This window comes from Scyliorhinus torazame, chromosome 16 (assembly GCF_047496885.1).
Source record: "Scyliorhinus torazame isolate Kashiwa2021f chromosome 16, sScyTor2.1, whole genome shotgun sequence".
Taxonomy (NCBI): Eukaryota; Metazoa; Chordata; class Chondrichthyes; order Carcharhiniformes; family Scyliorhinidae; genus Scyliorhinus; species Scyliorhinus torazame.
In genome coordinates this window covers 199,113,551-199,135,534 of record NC_092722.1, presented here as the reverse complement: position 1 = coordinate 199,135,534, position 21,984 = coordinate 199,113,551, and the positions used below count along the sequence as shown (strand labels likewise).

Here is a 21,984-nt window from a genome sequence, read left to right as displayed (position 1 = left end):
GAGTTGTACCATTCGCAACCGTGTTGGTTCGTCTGTGTAGCAGAGTACCCAACACATCAGTGTCCTATTCTATGTGTTCATTAGCTGCATGTTTGCATATCATGACAAGCTGCTCGCAGAAAAATACTTTCACTGTACCTCAGTACACGTGACAACAAACCAATCGAAATCCTGGAATGCTGGCAGTGGAGGGGAATGTGTTTTTGGTGATGTTAATGGAAGTGTGACTGGATCAGGCTGCAGCAGGATCCTGCCCTAGGGCTGGGACAGGGCTCAGCATTGAACCCACTCCCTGCACTGTGCCAGCTAACCAGCAGGGGCCGCTGCCACTCCGTGGCATGCTGGGAGGTGTAGTCTCCAGCTGAAACTCCACCTCCCAGCAGACGCCGCGCACGGCGGTGCTGTCCCGCGGCATGCCGGGAGGTGTAGTCTCCAGCTCCCAGCAGGCCACGCGCACGGCGGTGCACCCTGCGGCATGCCGGGAGGTGTAGTCCGCCCGCCTGATCAGGACTACAACTCCCAGCTCTGACGGATGGTGCGCAGGCGCAGAGCCGGCGGCCCGGTCCATGGTTGCCTGTCCGGAGGGGGAAGCGCGCGCGGAGCGATGTCAGAGTCGGACGAAGAGATGGAGTTCGGGGGCTTCCCGGCTTCGGACAGTCGCTGCAGCTCGGCCGGCAACAGCGAGCTGGAGTCCTGGCAGGAGGACGAATCGTCTGAGGAAGAAGTGGAACAGGATGAGGTGAGGGGGCCGGGTCCCGGGGCGGGCGGGCTGAGCTCGGGGCCGGGTCCCGGGGCGGGCGGGCTGAGCCCGGGGCCGGGTCCCGGGGCGGGCGGGCTGAGCCCGGGCCGCCGGCCGCCCGGCCTTTCCCGCACTTTCCCAACATTGGTGTGTTTTGGTCAGGGCGCGGGGCCTGCCGGGATACAGGAGGAGTTACCTCAGTGCGCATGTGTGAGACAGCCTCCTGCCGGCACGAGGCAGCCGTCAGTCATCAGGAGGCCGCGGTTACCATGGGGACGGGGGCGTGGTCAGTGACGCGGGGGCGGCACTCTTCCTCGCCCCGCCCCCGGGAGGACTCCCAGCTCCTCCAGCGTTGCTATTTACGGTTGTTTAAAGTCCCCATTTCTAATGGAAACTGTCAATTTTTTCCCATTAAGGGGCAATTTAGCGCGGCCAATCCACCTACCCTGCACATCTTTGGGTTGTGGGGGTGAGACCCACGCAGACACGGGGAGAATGTGCAAACTCCACACGGACAGTGACCCGGGGCCGGGATCGAACCTGGGACCTCGGCGCCGTGAGGCAGCAGTGCTAACCACTGGGCAGTGGCGCTGCCCAAAACTGTGTGAAGTTAACACACTAATTACCGTCTCACTTTTCCACTGGCACCAATGGTGATGCAGCAGTGCCCCTGTTGGCGGGACAGTGTAATTACAGTGTGACAGTTTACACTCTTAATTCCATTGGCAAGGATTTATAATCTGGAAGTCTGTGCAGGCACAAAACTTTAATAGAACACAATCACACTGAATATAGTCTCAGTGAATAGTATTCCACATTTCTAGCATAATGAGAGTTATCGACAAGAGGTCTCTGAGAGGAGCACCATGCAGAGGGTCCGGTACCGGAGGGAAGAGTTTGCACTCAGATTATGCCGTAAATGCATGTGTAGCAGTCCATGGTGATTTATATGATGTGTTTATTTATTTCAGCAAAGCAGGGGAAATGAGAAGTTTGTTCAAACAAATCATTAAATAATTGGATGCTTCATCCAAAGATAATGAATTAAACATTTTGGAATATTACGATGTAGTTACACACCTGTAGTCATGAGGGACTTCAATATGCAAGTGGACTGGGAAAATCAGGTTGGTAGTAGATCCCAAGAAAAGGAAGGACTTGGACAGGCTAGGAGAGGGGGCAAAGAAGTGGCAGATGACATACAATAGAACATAGAAAAATACAGCACAGAACAGAACAGGCCCTTCGGCTCACGATGTTGTGCCGAACTTTTGTCCAAGATTAAGAACAAATTAATCTACACCCCATCATTCTACCGTAATCCATGTACCTATCCAATAGCCGCTTGAAGGTCCCTAATGTTTCCGACTCAACTACTTCCACAGGCAGTGCATTCCATGCCCCCACTACTCTCTGGGTAAAGAACCTACCTCTGATGCAGACTTCCACCCGGGGAAAAAGTCTCTGACTGTCTACTCTATCTATTCCCCTGATCATCTTATAAACCTCTATCAAGTCGCCCCTCATCCTTCTCCGTCCTAATGAGAAAAGGCCTAGCACCCTCAACCTTTCCTCGTAAGACCTACTCTCCATTCCAGGTAACATCCTGGTAAATTTTCTTTGCACCTTTTCCAAAGCTTCCACATCCTTCCTAAAATGAGGTGACCAGAACTGTACACAGTACTCCAAATGTGGCCTTACCAAAGTTTTGTACAGCTGCATCATCACCTCACGGCTCTTAAATTCAATCCCTCTGTTAATGAACGCGGGCACACCATAGGCCTTCTTCACAGCTCTATCCACTTGAGTGGCAACTTTCAAAGATGTATGAACATAGACCCCAAGATCTCTCTGCTCCTCCACATTGCCAAGAACTCTACCGTTAACCCTGTATTCCGCATTCATATTTGTCCTTCCAAAATGGACAACCTCGCACTTTTCAGGGTTAAATTCCATCTGCCACTTCTCAGCCCAGCTCTGCATCCTATCTATGTCTCTTTGCAGCCGACAACAGCCCTCCTTACTATCCACAACTCCACCAATCTTCGTATCGTCTGCAAATTTACTGACCCACCCTTCAACTCCCTCATCCAAGTCATTAATGAAATCACAAACAGCAGAGGACCCAGAACTGATCCCTGCGGTACGCCACTGGTAACTGGGATCCAGGCTGAATATTTGCCATCCACCACCACTCCCTGACTTCTATCGGTTAGCCAGTTCGTTATCCAACTGGCCAAATTTCCCACTATCCCATGCCTCCTTACTTTCTGCAGAAGCCTACCATGGGGAACCTTATCAAATGCCTTACTAAAATCCATGTACACTACATCCACATGCTTGGTCACTTCCTCAAAGAATTCAATAAGACTTGTAAGGCAAGACCTACCCCTCACAAATCCGTGCTGACTATCCCTAATCAAGCAGTGTCTTTCCAGATGCTCAGAAATCCTATCCTTCAGTACCCTTTCCATGACTTTGCCTACCACCGAAGTAAGACTAACTGGCCTGTAATTCCCAGGGTTATCCCTAGTCCCTTTTTTGAACAGGGGCACGACATTTGCCACTCTCCAATCCCCTGGTACCACCCTTGTTGACAGTGAGGACGAAAAGATCATTGCCAACGGCTCTGCAATTTCATCTCTTGCTTCCCATAGAATCCTTGGATATATCCCGCCAGGCCCGGGGGACTTGTCTATCCTCAAGTTTTTCAAAATACCCAACACATCTTCCTTCCTAACAAGTATTTCCTCGAGCTTACCAGTCTGTTTCACACTGTCCTCTCCAACAATATAGCCCCTCTCATTTGTAAATACAGAAGAAAAGTACTCATTCAAGACCTCTCCTATCTCTTCAGACTCCATACACAATCTCCCGCTCCTGTCCTTGATCGGACCTACCCTCGCTTTAGTCATTCTCATATTTCTCACATATGTGTAAAAGGCCTTGGGGTTTTCCTTGATCCTACCCGCCAAAGATTGTTCATGCCCTCTCTTAGCTCTCCTAATCCCTTTCTTCAGTACCCTCCTGGCTATCTTGTATCCCTCCAACGCCCTGTCTGAACCTTGTTTCCTCAGCCTTACATAAGTCTCCTTTTTTCTCTTTTAAAAAAAAAATATATTTTATTAAAGTTTTTCGATCAACCAGGAATTTTCCATTTTTACAACTTTGTAACAGTATATACATTGATCGTTTTAAAAATAATATATTAACTAATGGCAAGTGCCAACACAAATAAAAAACAGAAAGAAATAATAACATTGAAAAGATAAATATGAACAGCAATTATGTAACAACACACAAAAACCCCCCGAATACACCCTCTCTCCCCCCCACCCCCTCCCCCCTGGGTTGCTGCTGTTGTCTTTCCTATTTTCCCTTATCGCTCTGCGAGATAGTCGAGGAACGGTTGCCACCGCCTGGTGAACCCTTGAGCCGAACCTCTTAGTGCGTACTTTATCCGCTCCAATTTTATAAACCCTGCCATGTCGTTTATCCAGGCCTCCACGCCCGGGGGTTTCGCTTCTTTCCACATAAGTAGAATCCTTCGCCGGGCTACTAGGGACGCAAAGGCCAAAACATCGGCCTCTCTCGCCTCCTGCACTCCCGGCTCATCTGCAACCCCAAATATAGCCAACCCCCAGCCTGGTTCGACCTGGACCCCCACCACCTTTGAAATCACTTTTGTCACACCCAACCAGAACCCGTGCAATACTGGACATGACCAAAACATGTGGGTGTGGTTCGCAGGGCTTCCCGCGCACCTCCCGCACCTATCCTCCACCCCAAAAAACCTGCTCAATCTTGCTCCCGTCATATGCGCCCTGTGTAGTACCTTGAATTGGATCAGGCTGAGCCTGGCACACGAGGATGAGGAATTTACCCTACTTAGGGCATCTGCCCACAGCCCCTCCTCAATCTCTTCCCCCAGCTCCTCCTCCCATTTTCCTTTCAGTTCCTCTATCATCGTCTCCCCCTCGTCTCTCATTTTCCTGTATATATCGGACACCTTACCGACACCCACCCATGCCCCCAAAATCACTCTGTCCTGGATCTCTTGCGCCGGGAGCTGCGGAAATTCCCTCATCTGTTGCCTCACAAATGCCCTCACTTGCATATAACGAAATGCATTCCCAGGTGGCAACCCGTATTTTTCTGTCAGTGCTCCCAGACTCGCGAACATCCCGTCCAAGAACAAGTCCTTCAGTTTTGCAATTCCTGCTCGCTGCCAAGATTGAAATCCCCCGTCTATCCTTCCCGGGACGAACCTGTGGTTGTTCCTTATCGGGGACCACACTGAGGCCCCCGTCACTCCCCTATGTCGTCTCCACTGCCCCCAATTCTTCAGAGTCGCCACCACCACTGGGTTTGTGGTGTACCTTTTCGGGGAGAACGGCAGCGGCGCCGTCGCCAGTGCTTTTAAGCTAGTTCCCCTACAGGACGCCATCTCCAGCCTTTTCCACGCCGCTCCTTCTTCTTCCCTCATCCACTTACATATCATAGACACGTTAGCGGCCCAATAATAATCACTCAGACTCGGCAGTGCCAATCCCCCTCTATCTCTACTGCGCTGCAGGAACCCCCTCTTTACCCTTGGGGTCTTTCCGGCCCACACATAGCTCATGATGCTCCTGTCCACCTTCTTAAAAAAGGTCTTTGTAATCAGTATGGGGAGGCACTGAAACACAAAAAGAAACCTCGGGAGGACCACCATTTTAACCGCCTGCACCCTGCCCGCCAATGACAGGGGCACCATATCCCACCTCTTAAAGTCCTCCTCCATCTGCACTACCAGTCGTGTCAAGTTAAGCTTATGCAAGGTTTCCCAGTCCCTGGCCACCTGGATCCTTAAATACCGGAAATCTCTTGTTACCCTCCTCAGCGCCAGCTCGTCTATCTCCCTGCCCTGTTCCGCGGGGTGCATCACAAACAGTTCACTCTTCCCCATATTCAATTTGTAGCCCGAAAACTCTCCAAACTCCCTGAGTGTCTGCATTATCTCAGGCATCCCCTCCACTGGGTCCACGACATATAACAGCAGATCATCCGCGTATAATGACACCCGATGTTCTTCTCCTCCTCTAAGTACCCCTCTCCACTTCCTAGAGCCCCTCAGTGCTGTGGCCAATGGCTCAATTGCCAACGCAAACAGTAACGGGGACAGGGGGCACCCCTGTCTTGTGCCCCTATATAGTCGGAAGTAGTCGGATCGTTGCCTGTTCGTAATCACACTTGCCACCGGGGCCTCGTACAGGAGCCGAACCCATCTAATGAACCCCTCTCCAGATCCAAATCTCTTCAGTACCTCCCCCAGGTAGTCCCACTCCACTCTATCGAATGCCTTCTCTGCATCCATAGCCACCACTATCTCCGCCTCCCCCTCCGGTGGGGCCATCATCATCACCCCCAACAACCTCCGTATATTGGTATTCAATTGCCTCCCTTTAACAAATCCTGTTTGGTCACCATGCACCACCCCAGGGACACAGTCCTCTATCCTTGAAGCCATCACTTTGGCCAATAACCTGGCATCTACGTTCAGGAGGGAGATAGGCCTGTATGACCCGCACTGCAGCGGGTCTTTGTCTCTTTTCAGGATCAGCGATATCGTCGGGGGTAGTGTCCCCCTTTCCTTAGCCTCATTGAAGGTTCTCGTCAGGAGTGGGGCCAGCAGGTCCACATATTTCCTATAAAATTCCACCGGGAACCCATCTGGTCCCGGGGCCTTCCCTGCCTGCATGCTCCCGATTCCTTTTACCACCTCCTCTACCTCAATCTGCGCTCCCAGTCCTGTCCTCTCCTGCTCCTCAACCTTCGGGAACTCCAACTGGTCTAGGAAATGCATCATTCCCTCTTTCCCTTCCGGGGGTTGGGCCTTATACAGCCTCTCGTAGAATACCTTAAATACCCCATTCACCCTCTCCGCTCTCTGTTCCATCCTTCCCTCCTTGTCTCTGACTCCTCCGATCTCTCTCGCCGCTTCCCTCTTCCTAAGTTGTTGGGCCAGCAGTCGGCTCGCCTTCTCTCCGTATTCATACTGTACTCCCTGTGCCTTCCTCCACTGCGCCTCCGCCTTACCCGTGGTCAACAAGTCAAAGTCCGTATGTAGTCTCCGTCTTTCCCTGTATAACCCTTCGTCCGGAGCCTCCGTATATTGCCTATCCACCCTCAGAATCTCCCCAATCAGTCTCTCCCTTTCTTTACCCTCTTGTTTCCCCTTATGGGCCCTTATGGAGATCAGCTCCCCTCACCACCGCCTTCAGCGCCTCCCAGACTACTCCCACCTGGACCTCTCCGTCATCATTGACCTCTAGGTATCTTTCAATACATCCCCTCACCCTTCCACATACCCCCTCGTCCGCCAACAGTCCCATGTCCAATCTCCAAAGTGGGCGTTGCTCCTTTTCCTCACCTAGTTCCAGATCTACCCAATATGGGGCATGATCTGAAATGGCTGTAGCCGAGTACTCCACTCCTGCCACCTTCGGGATCAGCGCTCTTCCCAGGACAAAGAAATCTATCCGGGAGTACACTTTATGGACATGGGAGAAGAACTCTCCAGGGATCCACTCCTCCCATCTGCTCCATAAAGCTCTTAATTCTGGACCGGTCCAGCCCAGGGTCCAGCACCGTGTTGAAGTCCCCCCCCCCCATTACCAACTTTCCCATCTCCAGGTCCAGGATGCGCCCCAACATACGCTTCATAAAGTTCGCATCATCCCAGTTCGGGGCATATACGTTCACCAGCACCACCGCCTCACCTTGCAATCTGCCACTCACCATCACGTATCTTCCCCCACTGTCCGCCACTATGGTCTTCGCCTCAAACGATACCCGTTTCCCCACCAGTATTGCCACCCCTCTATTTTTTGCATCCAAGCCCGAGTGGAATACCTGTCCCACCCATCCTTTTCTTAATCTGACCTGATCCGCCAGTTTCAGGTGCGTCTCCTGAAGCATGACCACGTCTGCCTTTAGCTTCTTTAGGTGCGCAAATACCCTTGCCCTCTTAATCCGCCCGTTCAACCCTCTCACATTCCACGTGAGCAACCGGGTTGGGGGGCTCTTTACCACCCCCCCCCCCCCCATCGTCGACTAGCCATCCCCTTTTTTAAAGCAGCTCCTCACCCGGTTCCCACGCAACCGCTTGTCCCCCAGACGGCGCCCTCCGTCCCGACCATCCCATCCCGTAACAGCTCCCCCTTCCCCTTAGCAGCAGCAACCCAGTTAATCCCCCCGCTAGATCCCGCTCTAGCTTGATTGCACCCCCCATATTACTTCCCGGAGTCAGCAAACTCTGGCTGACCTCGGCTTCCCCCATTTATCCTTAGCCTCCCTTCGTGTGAGGCCCCCTCGTTCCTACGCCCCCTTTTCCCGCCACAGTTTCCATAGCGCGGGAACAGAGCCCGCGCTTCCCTCTCGGCCCTGCCCCAATGGCGCAGCTCCCTCTCTCCTTCCCCTTCCCCACCGGCGCCCACATTTCTTCGTGTCCCCCCCCTTCGAGGGGAAAAAATTCCCCCATCTGATTTACAATTTCTTGCCACCACCTCGCTACTTCATTCCAAACATCCTTTCCCAAATCTAGTCCAACTTCTCCTCTTGAATGAATTTCCACGCCTCCTCTGCCGTCTCGAAGTAGTGGTGTTTGCCCTGGTGTGTAACCCACAGTCTTGCCGGCTGCAACATTCCGAATTTCACTTTCTTCCTGTGGAGCACCGCCTTGGCCCGATTGAAACTCGGGTATTTGAGCACCTCCGCACTCCAATCTTGGTAGACGCGGATCACCGCGTTCTCCCATCTGCTGCTCCGTGTCTTCTTAGCCAATCTCAGGACCGTCTCCCTGTCCTTGTAGCGGTGGAATCTCACCACTATTGCTCGCGGTATTTCCCCTGCCTTTGGTCTTCTCACGAGGACCCGGTACGCTCCCTCCACTTCCAGGGGGCCCGTCGAGGCCTCAGCTCCCATTAAGGTATGGAGCATCACGCTCACGTACGCCCCAACGTCCGCTCCCTCTGCCCCTTCGGGGAGACCCAAAATCCTTAAGTTCTTCCTCCTCGAGCTATTTTCCAGGGCTTCCAATCTCTCCATACACCTCTTTGTAGCGCCTCGTGCGTCTCCGTCTTCACCACCAAGCCCTGTATCTCGTCCTCATTTTCGGCAGCCTTTGCCTTCACTCCACGGAGCTCCATCTCTTGGGTCTTTTGCGTCTCCTTCAGCCCCTCAATCGCCTGCAGCATCGGCGCCAACACCTCCTTCTTGAACTCCTCCACACATCGCCAGAGGAACTCCTGCTGTTCCAAGCCCCATACCAACTGGGCTCCCTCAGCCGCCATCTTGCTTCTCCCTTCCCTTCTCTGTCACTGCTCCAGAGGATCCTCCACAATCTGGCCACTACTATCACTCCTTTCCATCCACACCCGGGGGGACTCCTTCCTATGTCGCCTCACACTGGGTTTAGCCTTTGAAAATTTCCGTTGGTGCTCCCGATAAGAGCCCAAAAGTCCGCTGAAACGGGAGGTGCCGAAACGTGCGACTTAGCTGGTCATCGCCGCACCCGGAAGTCCCCTCCTTTTTCCTCTTAACAAGACATTCAACCTCTCTTGTCAACCATGGTTCCCTCACTCGACCATCTCTTCCCTGCCTGACAGGGACATACATATTAAGGACACGTAATACCTGTTCCTTGAACAAGTTCCACATTTCACTTGTGTCCTTCCCTGACAGCCTATGTTCCCAACTTATGCACTTCAATTCTTGTCTGACAACATCGTATTTACCCTTCCCCCAATTGTAAACCTTGCCCTGTTGCACGCACCTATCCCTCTCCATTACTAAAGTGAAAGTCACAGAATTGTGGTCACTATCTCCAAAATGCTCCCCCACTAACAAATCTATCACTTGCCCTGGTTCATTACCAAGTACTAAATCCAATATTGCTAGCACACCATAGGCCTTCTTCACAGCTCTATCCACTTGAGTGGCAACTTTCAAGATAGCTCAGTATGCTCAGCGGACTGCTCCCCGTTAGTGTAACGAGCATACCCGAGTGTCGAGTGATTCTTCTATTTCGTGCCCGCTAACACTGGTATTCCTCTCCAATATTCCCTCTTACTTCCCACATCCTTACTGGATTAGTATAAAGCCCTCCCGACAGCAATAGCAAAATGGCCCATGAGAAACTCAGTCCCAGTTCTCTTCAGGTGTAACCCATCCGTCTTGTACAGGTACCATCTCCACTGGAACCAGTCCCAGTGTCCCAGGAATCTAAAATGCTCCATCTTTCCAACCACGCATTCATCTGCATTGTCCTCCTACTTCTGTACTCAGTTTCACATGGCACTGGGAGTGATGCAGCGATTACTACATTTGAGGTCCTATTTGCTAATTGTCTACACAGCTCCCTAAGTTTTGATTGCAAGACTCCATCCCACTTCCTACCTACGTCACCAGTACCAATGTGGACCACCACCTCTGGCTGTTCATCCTCCCCTGGAAGAACCTGCAGCCACTCTGTGATATCCTTGACACACACTGGATAAGAACATGGCAGATTGCTATGATCCCAGCTGAAGTTACTGCTGGACAAGTCAGCTCTCAGCGTGGAACCGGACAATGTGGCAGGGCAGCAAGGTGGTGCAGTGGGTTAGCCCTGTTGCCTCACGGCGCCGAGGTCCCAGGTTCGATCCCGGCTCTGGGTCACTGTCCCTGTGGACTTTGCACATTTTCCCCGTGTTTGCGTGGGTTTCGCCCCGACAACCTAAAAATGTGCAGGTGAGGTGGATTGGCCATTCTAAATTGCCCCTTAGTTTGAAAAAATAAATTGGGTACTCTAAATTTATTTTTAAAAATAAATATAATGTGGAAAAGTGTGAGGTTATGCACGTTGGAAGGAGGAATGGCTCAGTCGGCAGTTAGGAAGGCAAATGCAATGTTAGCATTCATCGAAAAGGTTAGAATACAAGACCAGGGATGTACTTCTGAGGCTGTATAAGGCTCTGGTCTGACCCCATTTGGAGTATTGTGAGCAGTTTTGGGCTCCGTATCTAAGGAAGGATGTGCTGGCCTTGGAAAGGGTCCAGAGGAGGTTCACAAGAATGATCCCTGGAATGAAGAGCTTGTCGTATGAGGAACGTTTGAGGACTCTGGGTCTGTACTCGTTGGAGTTTAGAAGAATGAGGAGGGATCTTATTGAAACTTACAGGATACTGCGAGGCCTGGATAGAGTGGACGTGGAGAGAATGTTTCCACTTGTAGGAAAAACTAGAACCAGGGTTCACAATCTCAGACTGAAGGGGCGATCCTTTAAAACAGAGATGAGGAGGAATTTCTTCAGCCAGAGGGTGGTGAATCTGTGGAACTCTTTGCCGCAGAAGGCTGTGGTGGCCAAATCACTGAGTGTCTTTAAGACAGAGATAGATAGGTTCTTGATTAATAAGGGGATCAGAGGTTATGGGGAGAAAGCAGGAGAATGGGGATGAGAAAATATCAGCCATGATTGAATGGAGGAGCAGACTCGATGGGCCGAGTGGCCTAATTCTGCTCCAATGTCTTATGGTCACATCAGCAAGATTTACAAGAACTGCAACAGTTGAAAATGAGAGTACGTTTTCCTAGAACCAGTGCCATTGGTTATCCAAACCAAAAATATTTGTCTAAATTCAAATGGTACAATTTAATTGCTTCAGGGCTGTAATAAAATGGCTGCGAGAGCCAGCAGCAACTTGTATTCATATCGCACCTTTGACACAATGAATGTCCCAAATAATGCAGCACAAGGTTTCTGTTAAGTAGCAAGTGCTCTGGGCAGAAGAATTTTAATATCAGTAGACCTTTTGCCAGAATGTGAGATAAGTACTGAGAGGATCTGTTATTTTTACAACAGAGTATTTGTCTGGCAGACGTGAATCCGTATATTCTGTGTCCTGTCTGTGGAGGCTACTTCATTGATGCAACCACCATCACAGAATGCCTGCACACGTGTGAGTACAGTTACACAGAATGTTCTTCCACAGAGGGCATTTTCCACCACTGTTTTGCCTGTTAGGATGTATAAAATAAAGCTATTACGGTTTAGTTGCATTGTGTCAAGTTTCGGACACATCCCGAAGCGTTTCACGTTGAGTGAAATACGTCGTGTGGTCTCTGTGGGAAATGCAGCGGTGATTTTGGTTACGCCAAGATCACATGGAGGAACAGGACGAGGCCATTCAGTCCCTCGAGGCGGACCCTCAGCGAAATTCCATTTCCTGCCTTTGCTTCATATCCTTTGACCTTTTTAGCCAACAAAAATCCATCCCTGTCTTGAAAGTTCCAGGTTCGGTTTCCCCTTCATGTGAAGAAAAATACTTCCTGATTTCACTCCTGAGTGATCTCGCCCTCTCGTTCTCAGTTCACCTCAGAGGTAATGGTTTTTTTCTTATTTAACTCGTGTTCCTCAGGATCATTGACAGTATCTGTGTTCAGAATTCACAAACTGAAATGGGAAGACAACGTTTCTGTCAGCAGATTTGGCGCTGGAGTTTATTGTTTAATTATCAGAATGTTTAAAGTGTATACTGCTTAAATTGTGAAATTCTTCCCTTCTGTCTCTGCAGTCTGTAAGAGCTGCATTGTCAAACATTTTGACTACAGCAACCGTTGTCCAAAATGCAACATTATTGTCCATCAGACACAACCGCTGTACAACATAAGGTGAGCGGGGGGAGGGAGAGAACAGTGAGTAGGGGAGGGTGTGGTAGAATGAGTGGGGGGAGGGTTTGGTACCGTGCGCGGGGTGAGGCTGGGGCACAGTGAGCGGGGGAGGTTGGGGTACCGTGCGTGGGGGGAGTTGGGGTACGGTGAGTGGGGGGAGTTGGGGTACGGTGAGTGGGGGCAGGGTGGTGTACGTGAGTGGGGGAGGGTGGGGCACAGTGAGTGGGGAGGGTGGGGTACGGTGAGTGGGGGAGGGTGGGGTACGGTGAGTGGGGGAGGGTGGGGTACGGTGAGCGGGAGGAGGGCGGAGTACAGTGTGCGGGGAGGGTACAGTGAGCGGGGGGAGGGGGAACTGAGCGGGGGGGAGGGGGGAACAGTGAGTGGGGAGGGGGAACTGAGGAGGGGGTACGGTGAGCGGGGGAGGGGGGAACAGTGAGTGGGGGAGGGTGGAGTACAATGAGTGGGGAGAGGGTGGTACAGTGAGTGGGGGAGGGGGGTACAGTGAGCGGGGGGAGGGGGGAACAGTGAGTGGGGGAGGGGGGTACAGTGAGTGGTGGAGGGGGTACAGTGAGTGGGGGGAGGGGGGAACAGTGAGCTTGGGGGGAGGGGGTACAGTGAGTGGGGGGAGGGGGTACAGTGAGTGGGGGAGGGGGGTACAGTGAGCGGGGGGAGGGGGGAACAGTGAGTGGGGGAGGGGGTACAGTGAGTGGTGGAGGGGGTACAGTGAGTGGGGGGAGTGAGGAACAGTGAGCTTAGGGGGAGGGGGTACAGTGAGTGGGGGGAGGGGGTACAGTGAGTGGGGGGAGGGGGGTACAGTGAGTGGGGGGTGCGGGGGGAGGAGGGGTACAGTGAGCGGGGGGAGGGGGAACAGTGAGCGGGGGGAGGGGGTACAGTGAGTGGGGGAGGGGGGTACGGTGAGCGGGGGAGGGGGGTACAGTGAGCGGGGGGGTACAGTGAGCGGGGGGAGGGCAGAGTACAGTGAGTGGGGGGGAAGGGTGGGGTACAGTGAGTGGGGAGGTACAGTGAGTGGGGGGGAGGGCAAGTACTCATCTTTATCCATATTCCTTTATACATTTAAGAACATTCATTAAGCATCTGGAATAAAAATTCTAATGATGCCCATAAAACCATTGTCGATTGTCGTAAAAACCCATCTGGTTCACTAATGTCCTTTAGGGAAGGAAATCTGCCGTCCTTACCGGGTCTGGCCTACATGTGACTCCAGACCCACAGCAATGTGGTTGACTCTTAAATGCCCTCTGAAACAGCCTAACAAGCCACTTAGTTCAGGGGCAATTAGGGATAGGCAATAAATGCTGCCCCAGCAATGTCTAAATCCCATGAACGAATAAAGAAAAGGTCTCCTGGCTTGGTGGTAATGGTGGAGTGGGGGATATGCTGGGTGATGAGGTTTGAGATTGTGGTTGAATATAATTCTGCTGGTGATGGCTCACAGCGCCTCATGGATGCCATGTCTTTAGCTGCTAGATCTGTTCAAAATCTATGTAACGTGGTGGTAGTGTCACACAACATGATGGAGGGTGGTAGTGTCACACAACATGATGGAGGGTATCGTCAATGTGAAGACGGGACTTCTGCAAGGACTGTGCAGTGGTCAGTCCTACCGATTCTATCATGGCACCTGCATCAGATTAGTGAGGGTGAGGTCAAGATGGTTATTCCTTCTTGTTGGTTCAGGCTCATCTCCAGGGCAACTCTATAAATTTTGGCACAAGCCCCCAGATGTTACTGAGGAGGACTTTTCAGGTCAACAGGGATGAGTTTTACGGTGTCGTTTCCAGTGCCCAGGTTGATCGTCCAGTTCGTAACAACCTGAGTGGCTTGCTCGTCCATTTCACCCACATTGCTGTGGGCCCGGGGACAGATCACATGTGGGACCAGGTAAGAAGGGCAGATTTCCTAAAAGACTGAACCAGATGGGTTTTTTCAACAGTCGTATCGTGCACCATTAGACTATCTTTTAATTCCGAATTGGATATAAATTCAGCTGCCATGGTGGGATTTGAACCTGTGCCGCAGCGCGTTAGCCTGGGCTTCCGGATATTTAGTCCAGTGACATTACCACCGCCTCTCCATGTGAGAGGCAGTGCTTCTGTGAACAACCTGGCTCCAACTCTACTCTATCTGATCCTGTTACTCTTATTAAGCACCTTGATTAGATCATCCTTTAATCTTCTCTACTTGCAAGAATACAAGCCTGGTCTACACAATCTGACCTCATAATTTAACCCTTTTGGATCCAATATCATTCTGGTGATTTTACCTGTGTGGTGCCTGGACAGAATTCAGTTCTCCAGAAGGGGTCTGATCAATGTTTTTATATCCAAAGCATTTCTCTCCTTGGCCTCTGTCATGGGCCAGGGTTTAGAAACTCCAAAGTGTATTGTGGAGTTCACCTGACCTCTAACATTTTGCTGAATTTGGCTAGGATAAGCACAGGAGCCTTCCCTTCGAGTGTGATTCAACAGTCTTCCGAGACATTTTAATCAAAACAAGCTTTATTATAAGAACTTAGCTCACATTTATATAAATACAGCAAGAATTTTATCAATTACAAACATAAAGATACCCACAGCTGCAGTAATCTATGTATACCCCTTAATGAATTCCCCCTTAACTGTTCCAATTCAAAAGCAAAATCCCGTAAACCAGGAACCCCTTTTCAAGGGCGTGGACCAGCACTCCGCATTCTCACTTGAATAAGACTGATTTTCCCGGAGATTCTGACCCTGTCTCACCAGCAGGGTTAAACCCTTCGGGAAAGCAAACTATATCTAAAGCCACCACCAAGGTGATTTTTACGGGAACAAATATTTAAAATGAAAATAGAGAGAGACAGGCCAAAACACTCTGTTCTCTGTCTGAGTCCACAGCAGCCACATGTGAAAGCGAAACCGAAAACAGCTCACCGAGCCACAGCCCAGCTCCACTCACACAATGACATCACTGAAGCCATGTGATAAGACAAAAACCTTTCTTAAAGGGATACTCACATGATACCTTTATCTTAAAGAAGCAGGAAAGCAGACATTTTATTTGCATTTCAAATTAGCTTTTCGAACAACGCACTAACTCTTAGCGATTCAGTACTCGAACACTCAAATTCTTTAAGATGTGCACAGCACCCAGTCTCTCTATCAAGAGACTGATGCCAACTTGACTTGGAAATTCAGAGTGGGTGAGCTCACAACTTCCCACATAAACTGTGGCAAACAGCACTGTGGGTGCACCTGCACCTCAGGGACAGCAATGGTTCAAGAAGGCAGCTCCTTCTCAAGGGCAATTAGGGGTGGACAATAAATGCTGGCCTAACCAGTGATGCCCACATGCTGTAAATAAATCTTTATGAAATTAAAACTCCCTGCCATAGTTTTACCACTAGTCATTTTTGATGAATGTGTGATCCTGTGTTTTTTTGATTTTTCTAGACTAGACAGAAAATTACAAGATATTGTTTACAAGCTGGTGCCAAACTTAGAAAGCAGTAAGTGATGGGGATCACAGTGAACAACTTTTATAGAATACTGTCTTGTTTTTCTCTGATAGTCATGGATAGCATAAGTACTTCCAGTCATGATCTTCACTCTGTTCATATTGGATGGAACAGTTTCCCAGTTCAGCAAGTTATCTTGAGAAATGGAAATATCAGAAGAATGCAGTTAAAGGTTCTTGATACTGCCTGGTCAGATAAAACGCTACTTTGCCAAAATAAACAACAGCAAGGCCCGGCATTGTTCCTACAAAGTGGCACATCAGACCCGGGTGGAATGATTATTAAGGAATTAATGTCACTGTCCCAGTCTGGGTGTAATGGACATTGAGGCGCTAATGTCACTGTTACAGTCTGGGAGTAATGGACATTGAGGAGTTAATGTCACTGTTACAGTCTGGGTTAATGGCATTGAGGAGTTAATGTCACTGTTACAGTCTGGGTTAATGGACATTGAGGAGTTAATGTCACTGTTACAGTCTGGGTGTAATGGACATTGAGGCATTAATGTCACTGTTACAGTCTGGGTTAATGGACATTGAGGAGTTAATGTCACTGTCCAGTCTGGATGTAATGGACATTGAGGAGTTAACGTCGCTATCCCAGTCTGGGTGTAATGGACATTGGGGGTTAATGTCACTGTTACAGTCTGGGTGTAATGGACATTGAGAGTTAATGTCACTGTTACAGTCTGGGTGTAATGGACATTGAGAGTTAGAACATAGAAAAATACAGCACAGAACAGGCCCTTCGGCCCACGATGTTGTGCCGCACCTTTGTCCGAGATTAATCATAGATTATCATTGAATTTACAGTGCAGAAGGAGGCCATTCGGCCCCCTGATGCTGCACCGGCTCTTGGAAAGAGCACCCTACCCAAAGTCAACACCTCCACCCAACACTAAGGGCAATTTTGGACACTAAGGGCAATTTATCATGGCCAATCCACCTAACCTGCACATCTTTGGACTGTGGGAGGAAACCGGAGCACCCGGAGGAAACCCACGCAGACACGGGGAGGATGTGCAGACTCCGCACAGACAGTGACCCAAGCCGGAATTGAACCTGGGACCCTGGAGCTGTGAAGCAATTGTGCTATCCACTATGCTACCGTGCTGCCCTTAAGAACAAATAAATCGACACTATATAATTTTACCGTAATCCATGTACCTATCCAATAGCTGCTTGAAGGTCCCTAATGTTTCCAACTCAACTACTTCCACAGGCAGTGCATTCCATGCCCCCACTACTCTCTGGGTAAAGAACCTACCTCTGATATCCCTCCTATATCTTCCACCTTTCACCTTAAATTTATGTCCCCTTGTAATGGTTTGTTCCACCCGGGGAAAAAGTCTCTGACTGTCTACTCTATCTATTCCCCATATCATCTTATAAACCTCTATCAAGTCGCCCCTCATCCTTCTCCGTTCTAATGAGAAAAGGCCTAGCACCCTCAACGTTTCCTCGTAAGAGGAACCTGGGGCTGGTTTAGCACACTGGGCTAAATCGCTGGCTTTTAAAGCAGACCAAGGCAGGCCAGCAGCACGGTTCAATTCCCGTACCAGCCTCCCCGAACAGGCGCCGGAATGTGGTGACTAGGGGCTTTTCACAGTAACTTCATTTGAAGCCTACTTGTGACAATAAGCGATTTTCATTTCATTTTTCATAAGACCCACTCTCCTTTCCAGGCAACATCCTGGTAAATCTCCTTTGCACCTTTTCCAAAGCTTCCACATCCTTCCTAAAATGAGGTGACCAGAACTGTACACAGTACTCCAAAAGTGGCCTTACCAAAGTTTTGTACAGCTGCATTATCACCTCACGGCTCTTAAATTCAATCCCTCTGTTAATGAACGCTAGCACACCATAGGCCTTCTTCACAGCTCTATCCACTTGAGTGGCAACTTTCAAAGATGTATGAACATAGACCCCAAGATCTCTCTGCTCCTCCACATTGCCAAGAACTCTACCGTTAACCCTGTATTCCGCATTCATATTTGTCCTTCCAAAATGGACAACCTCGCACTTTTCAGGGTTAAACTCCATCTGCCACTTCTCAGCCCAGCTCTGCATCCTATCTATGTCTCTTTGCAGCCGACAACAGCCCTCCTCACTATCCACAACTCCACCAATCTTCGTATCGTCTGCAAATTTACTGACCCACCCTTCAACTCCCTCATCCAAGTCATTAATGAAAATCACAAACAGCAGAGGACCCAGAACTGATCCCTGCGGTACGCCACTGGTAACTGGGATCCAGGCTGAATATTTGCCATCCACCACCACTCTCTGACTTCTATCGGTTAGCCAGTTCGTTATCCAACTGGCCAAATTTCCCACTATCCCATGCCTCCTTACTTTCTGCAGAAGCCTACCATGGGGAACCTTATCAAATGCCTTACTAAAATCCATGTACACTACTTCCACTGCTTTACCTTCATCCACATGCTTGGTCACCTCCTCAAAGAATTCAATAAGACTTGTAAGACAAGACCTACCCCTCACAAATCTGTGCTGACTATCCCTAATCAAGCAGTGTCTTTCCAGATGCTCAGAAATCCTATCCTTCAGTACCCTTTCCATGACTTTGCCTACCACCAAAGTAAGACTAACTGGCCAGTAATTCCCAGGGTTATCCCTACTCTCTTTTTTGAACAGGGGCACGACATTCGCTTTCTTAATGTCACTGTTACAGTCTGGGTGTAATGGACATTGAGGAGTTAATGTCACTGTTCCCGTCTGGGTGTAATAGACATTGAGGCGTTAATGTCACTGTTACAGTCTGGGTGTAATGGACATTGAGGAGTTAATGTCACTGTTACAGTCTGGGTGTAATGGACATTGGGAGTTAATGTCACTGTTACAGTCTGGGTGTAATGGACATTGGGAGTTAATGTCACTGTCCCAGTCTGGGTGTAATGGACATTGGGGGTTAAGGTCACTGTTACAGTCTGGGTGTAATGGACATTGGGGGTTAATGTCACTGTTACAGTCTGGGTGTAATGGACATTGAGAGTTAATGTCACTGTTACAGTCTGGGTGTAATGGACATTGAGAGTTAATGTCACTGTTACAGTCTGGGTGTAATGGACATTGGGGGTTAAGGTCACTGTTACAGTCTGGGTGTAATGGACATTGAGAGTTAATATCACTGTTACAGTCTGGGTGTAATGGACATTGAGAGTTAATGTCACAGTTACAGTCTGGGTGTAATGGACATCGGGGGTTAATGTCACTGTTATAGTCTGGGTGTAATGGGCATTGGGGGTTAATGTCACTGTTACAGTCTGGATGTAATGGACATTGAGAGTTAATGTCACTGTTACAGTCTGGATGTAATGGACATTGAGAGTTAATGTCACTGTTACAGTCTGGGTGTAATGAGCATTGGGGGTTAATGTCACTGTCCCAGTCTGGATGTAATGGACATTGAGAGTTAATGTCACTGTTACAGTCTGGATGTAATGGACATTGAGAGTTAATGTTACAGTCTGGGTGTAATGAGCATTGGGGGTTAATGTCACTGTCCCAGTCTGGGTGTAATGGACATTGAGAGTTAATGTCACTGTTACAGTCTGACTGTAATGGGTAAAAGCAAATTACTGCAGATGAACATAGAACTGTACAGCACAGTAAAGGCCCTTCGGCCCACCATGTTGTGCCGAACTTGTCTGAAACTAAGATTCAAATCAACCTACTCCCAATCATTCTAGTGCACTCCATGTGCCTATCCAATAACCGCTTGAAAGTTCCTAAAGTTTCCGACTCCACTACCATAGCTGGGAGTGCGTTCCACGCCCCAACCACTCTGAGTAAAGAACCTACCTCTGACATCCCTCCTCTATCTTCCACCATGAACCTTATAGTTATGCCCCCTTGTAACAGCTACATCCACCCGAGGAAAAAGTCGCTGAACGTCCACTCTATCTATCCCCCTCATCATCTTATACACCTCAATTAAGTCAGCTCTCATCCTCCTTCGCTCCAATGAGAAAAGCCCTAGCTCCCTCAACCTTTCCTCATAAGACCCACCCACCAATCCAGACAGCATCCTGGTAAATCTCCTTTGCACCCTTTCCAATGCTTCCACGCCCTTCCTATAATGAAGTGACCCAGAACTGCACACAATTCTCCAAATGTGATCTAACCAAGATCTTGTACATTTGCAGCATAACCTCACAGCCCTTAAACTCAATCCCCCTGTTAATAAATGCTGACACACTATAGGCTTTCTTCACGGCTCTATCATAGAACATACAGTGCAGAAGGAGGCCATTCGGCCTATCGAGTTTGCACCGACCCATTTAAGCCCTCACTTCCACCCTATCCCCGTTACCCAATAACCCCTCCTAACTTTTTTGGACAGTAAGGGCAATTTAGCATGGCTAATCCACCTAACCTGCACGTCTTTGGACTGTGGGAGGAAACCGGAGCACCCGGAGGATACCCACGCAGACACGGGGAGAACGTGCAGACTCCGCACAGTCAGTGACCCAGCATGGAATCGAACTTGGGACCCTGGCGCTGTGAAGCCACGGTACTAGCCATATGTGCTGCCCACTTGGGTGGCAACTTTCAGAGATATATGGACATGAACTCCAAGATCTCTCTGCTCCTCCACATTCTTCAGAACCATGTAATCCGCATTCAAATTTGTCCTACCAAAATGAATCACCTCACACTTATCAGGGTGAAACTCCATCTGCCACTTCTCAGCCCAGCTCTGCATCCTATCAATGTCTCTTTGCAGCCTACAACATCCCTCCACATTATCCAATACTCCACCAATCTTGGTGTCATCAGCAAATTTACTAACCCAACCTTCAATTCCATCATCCAAGTCATTGATAAGAATCACAAATAGCAGAGGACCCAGCACTGATCCCTGTGATACACCGCTGGTGACTGGGCTCCAGGATGAAAATTTACCATCTGCCACTACCCTCTGTCTTCTATGTGATAGCCAGTTACTGATCCAATCGGCCAAATTTTCCTCTATGCCATGCCTCCTTACTTTCTGCATGAGCCGACCATGGGGCACCTTATCAAACGCCTTACTAAAATCCATGCTTACGACATCAACTGCTCTACCTTCATCTATGTAATTAGTTATCTTCTCAAAGAATACAATCAAACTTGTGAGGCAAGACCTACCCCTCACAAACCCGTGGTGACTATCCTGGATTAAGCTGTATCTTTCCAAATGATCATAAATCCTATCCCTCAGGACCCTTTCCAGTAATTTACCGATGACCGAAGTGAGACTAATTGGCCTATAATTCCCAGGGTTATAGCGATTCCCTTTCTTGAACAAGGGGACAACATTCGCCTCTCTCCAGTCTTCTGGCACTATTCCTGTAGATAGTGAGGACATAAAGATCAAAGCCAAAGGCTCTGCAATCTCATCACTCGCCTCCCAAAGAATCCTAGGATATACCCCATCAGGCCCAGGGGACGTATCTATCCTCAGGCTTCTCAAAATTTCTAACAGATCTTCCTTGCGAATATCTACCTCCTCCAGCCTACCAGCCTGTATCGCACTATCCTCCTCAACAACATGGCCCCTCTCCTTTACAATCTGGGTATGGTGGGCATTGGGGGTTAACCGTCTGCATTCCGGTCAGAACTTAGGCTTTGGCTGCTGGGTCTGTCTGGGGTTACTCACCTCACCAGTCAGTTGTGGTCAGTACTGTTGGAATTTAAACATTAAATTGTCTCATTCCGATGTTTAATCAGTGAGTGATGTGAGACTCTTTGTATTTAGATGAAAAAAAGCGGCTTCATGATTTCTACAGAGAGCGGGGACTTGAGGTTCCCAAACTAGGTGAGTTCTCAAGATGTGCTTCAGGTGCCGAGTTCTCTGCTATATGGCCTCTGGATTCTGGTGGTGTGTTGTGTGTGTGGAATATACTGAATCAGCTTCTTTGTTCACTGAAATGGCATCCCCAGAACATAACCACTAAGTTCGTTGTCGGACACGCATCTGCTGAAGTAAGTCATTATCTCTGACACACCACAATCACTGAGGGCAGCACAGCTTCAGT

At 49.4% G+C, this 21,984-nt stretch overlaps 1 protein-coding gene across 4 annotated transcripts in view; it reads left to right on the top strand.

Annotated features, from left to right (window-relative positions):
• The first annotated feature begins 533 nt into the window (after positions 1 to 533).
• Positions 534 to 21,984, top strand: part of pcgf6 (polycomb group ring finger 6) — a 146,405-nt gene continuing 124,954 nt past the window's right edge. The window contains exons 1-5 of one of the 4 annotated variants that reach the window (XM_072479771.1): positions 534 to 739; positions 11,622 to 11,718; positions 12,334 to 12,430; positions 15,880 to 15,935; positions 21,705 to 21,764. In XM_072479771.1, coding sequence (XP_072335872.1) covers positions 605 to 739; positions 11,622 to 11,718; positions 12,334 to 12,430; positions 15,880 to 15,935; positions 21,705 to 21,764 — 445 coding nt within the window. In that variant the 5' untranslated portion in view covers positions 534 to 604. The other 3 variants (XM_072479770.1, XM_072479768.1, XM_072479769.1) reach the window with 3 other exon arrangements.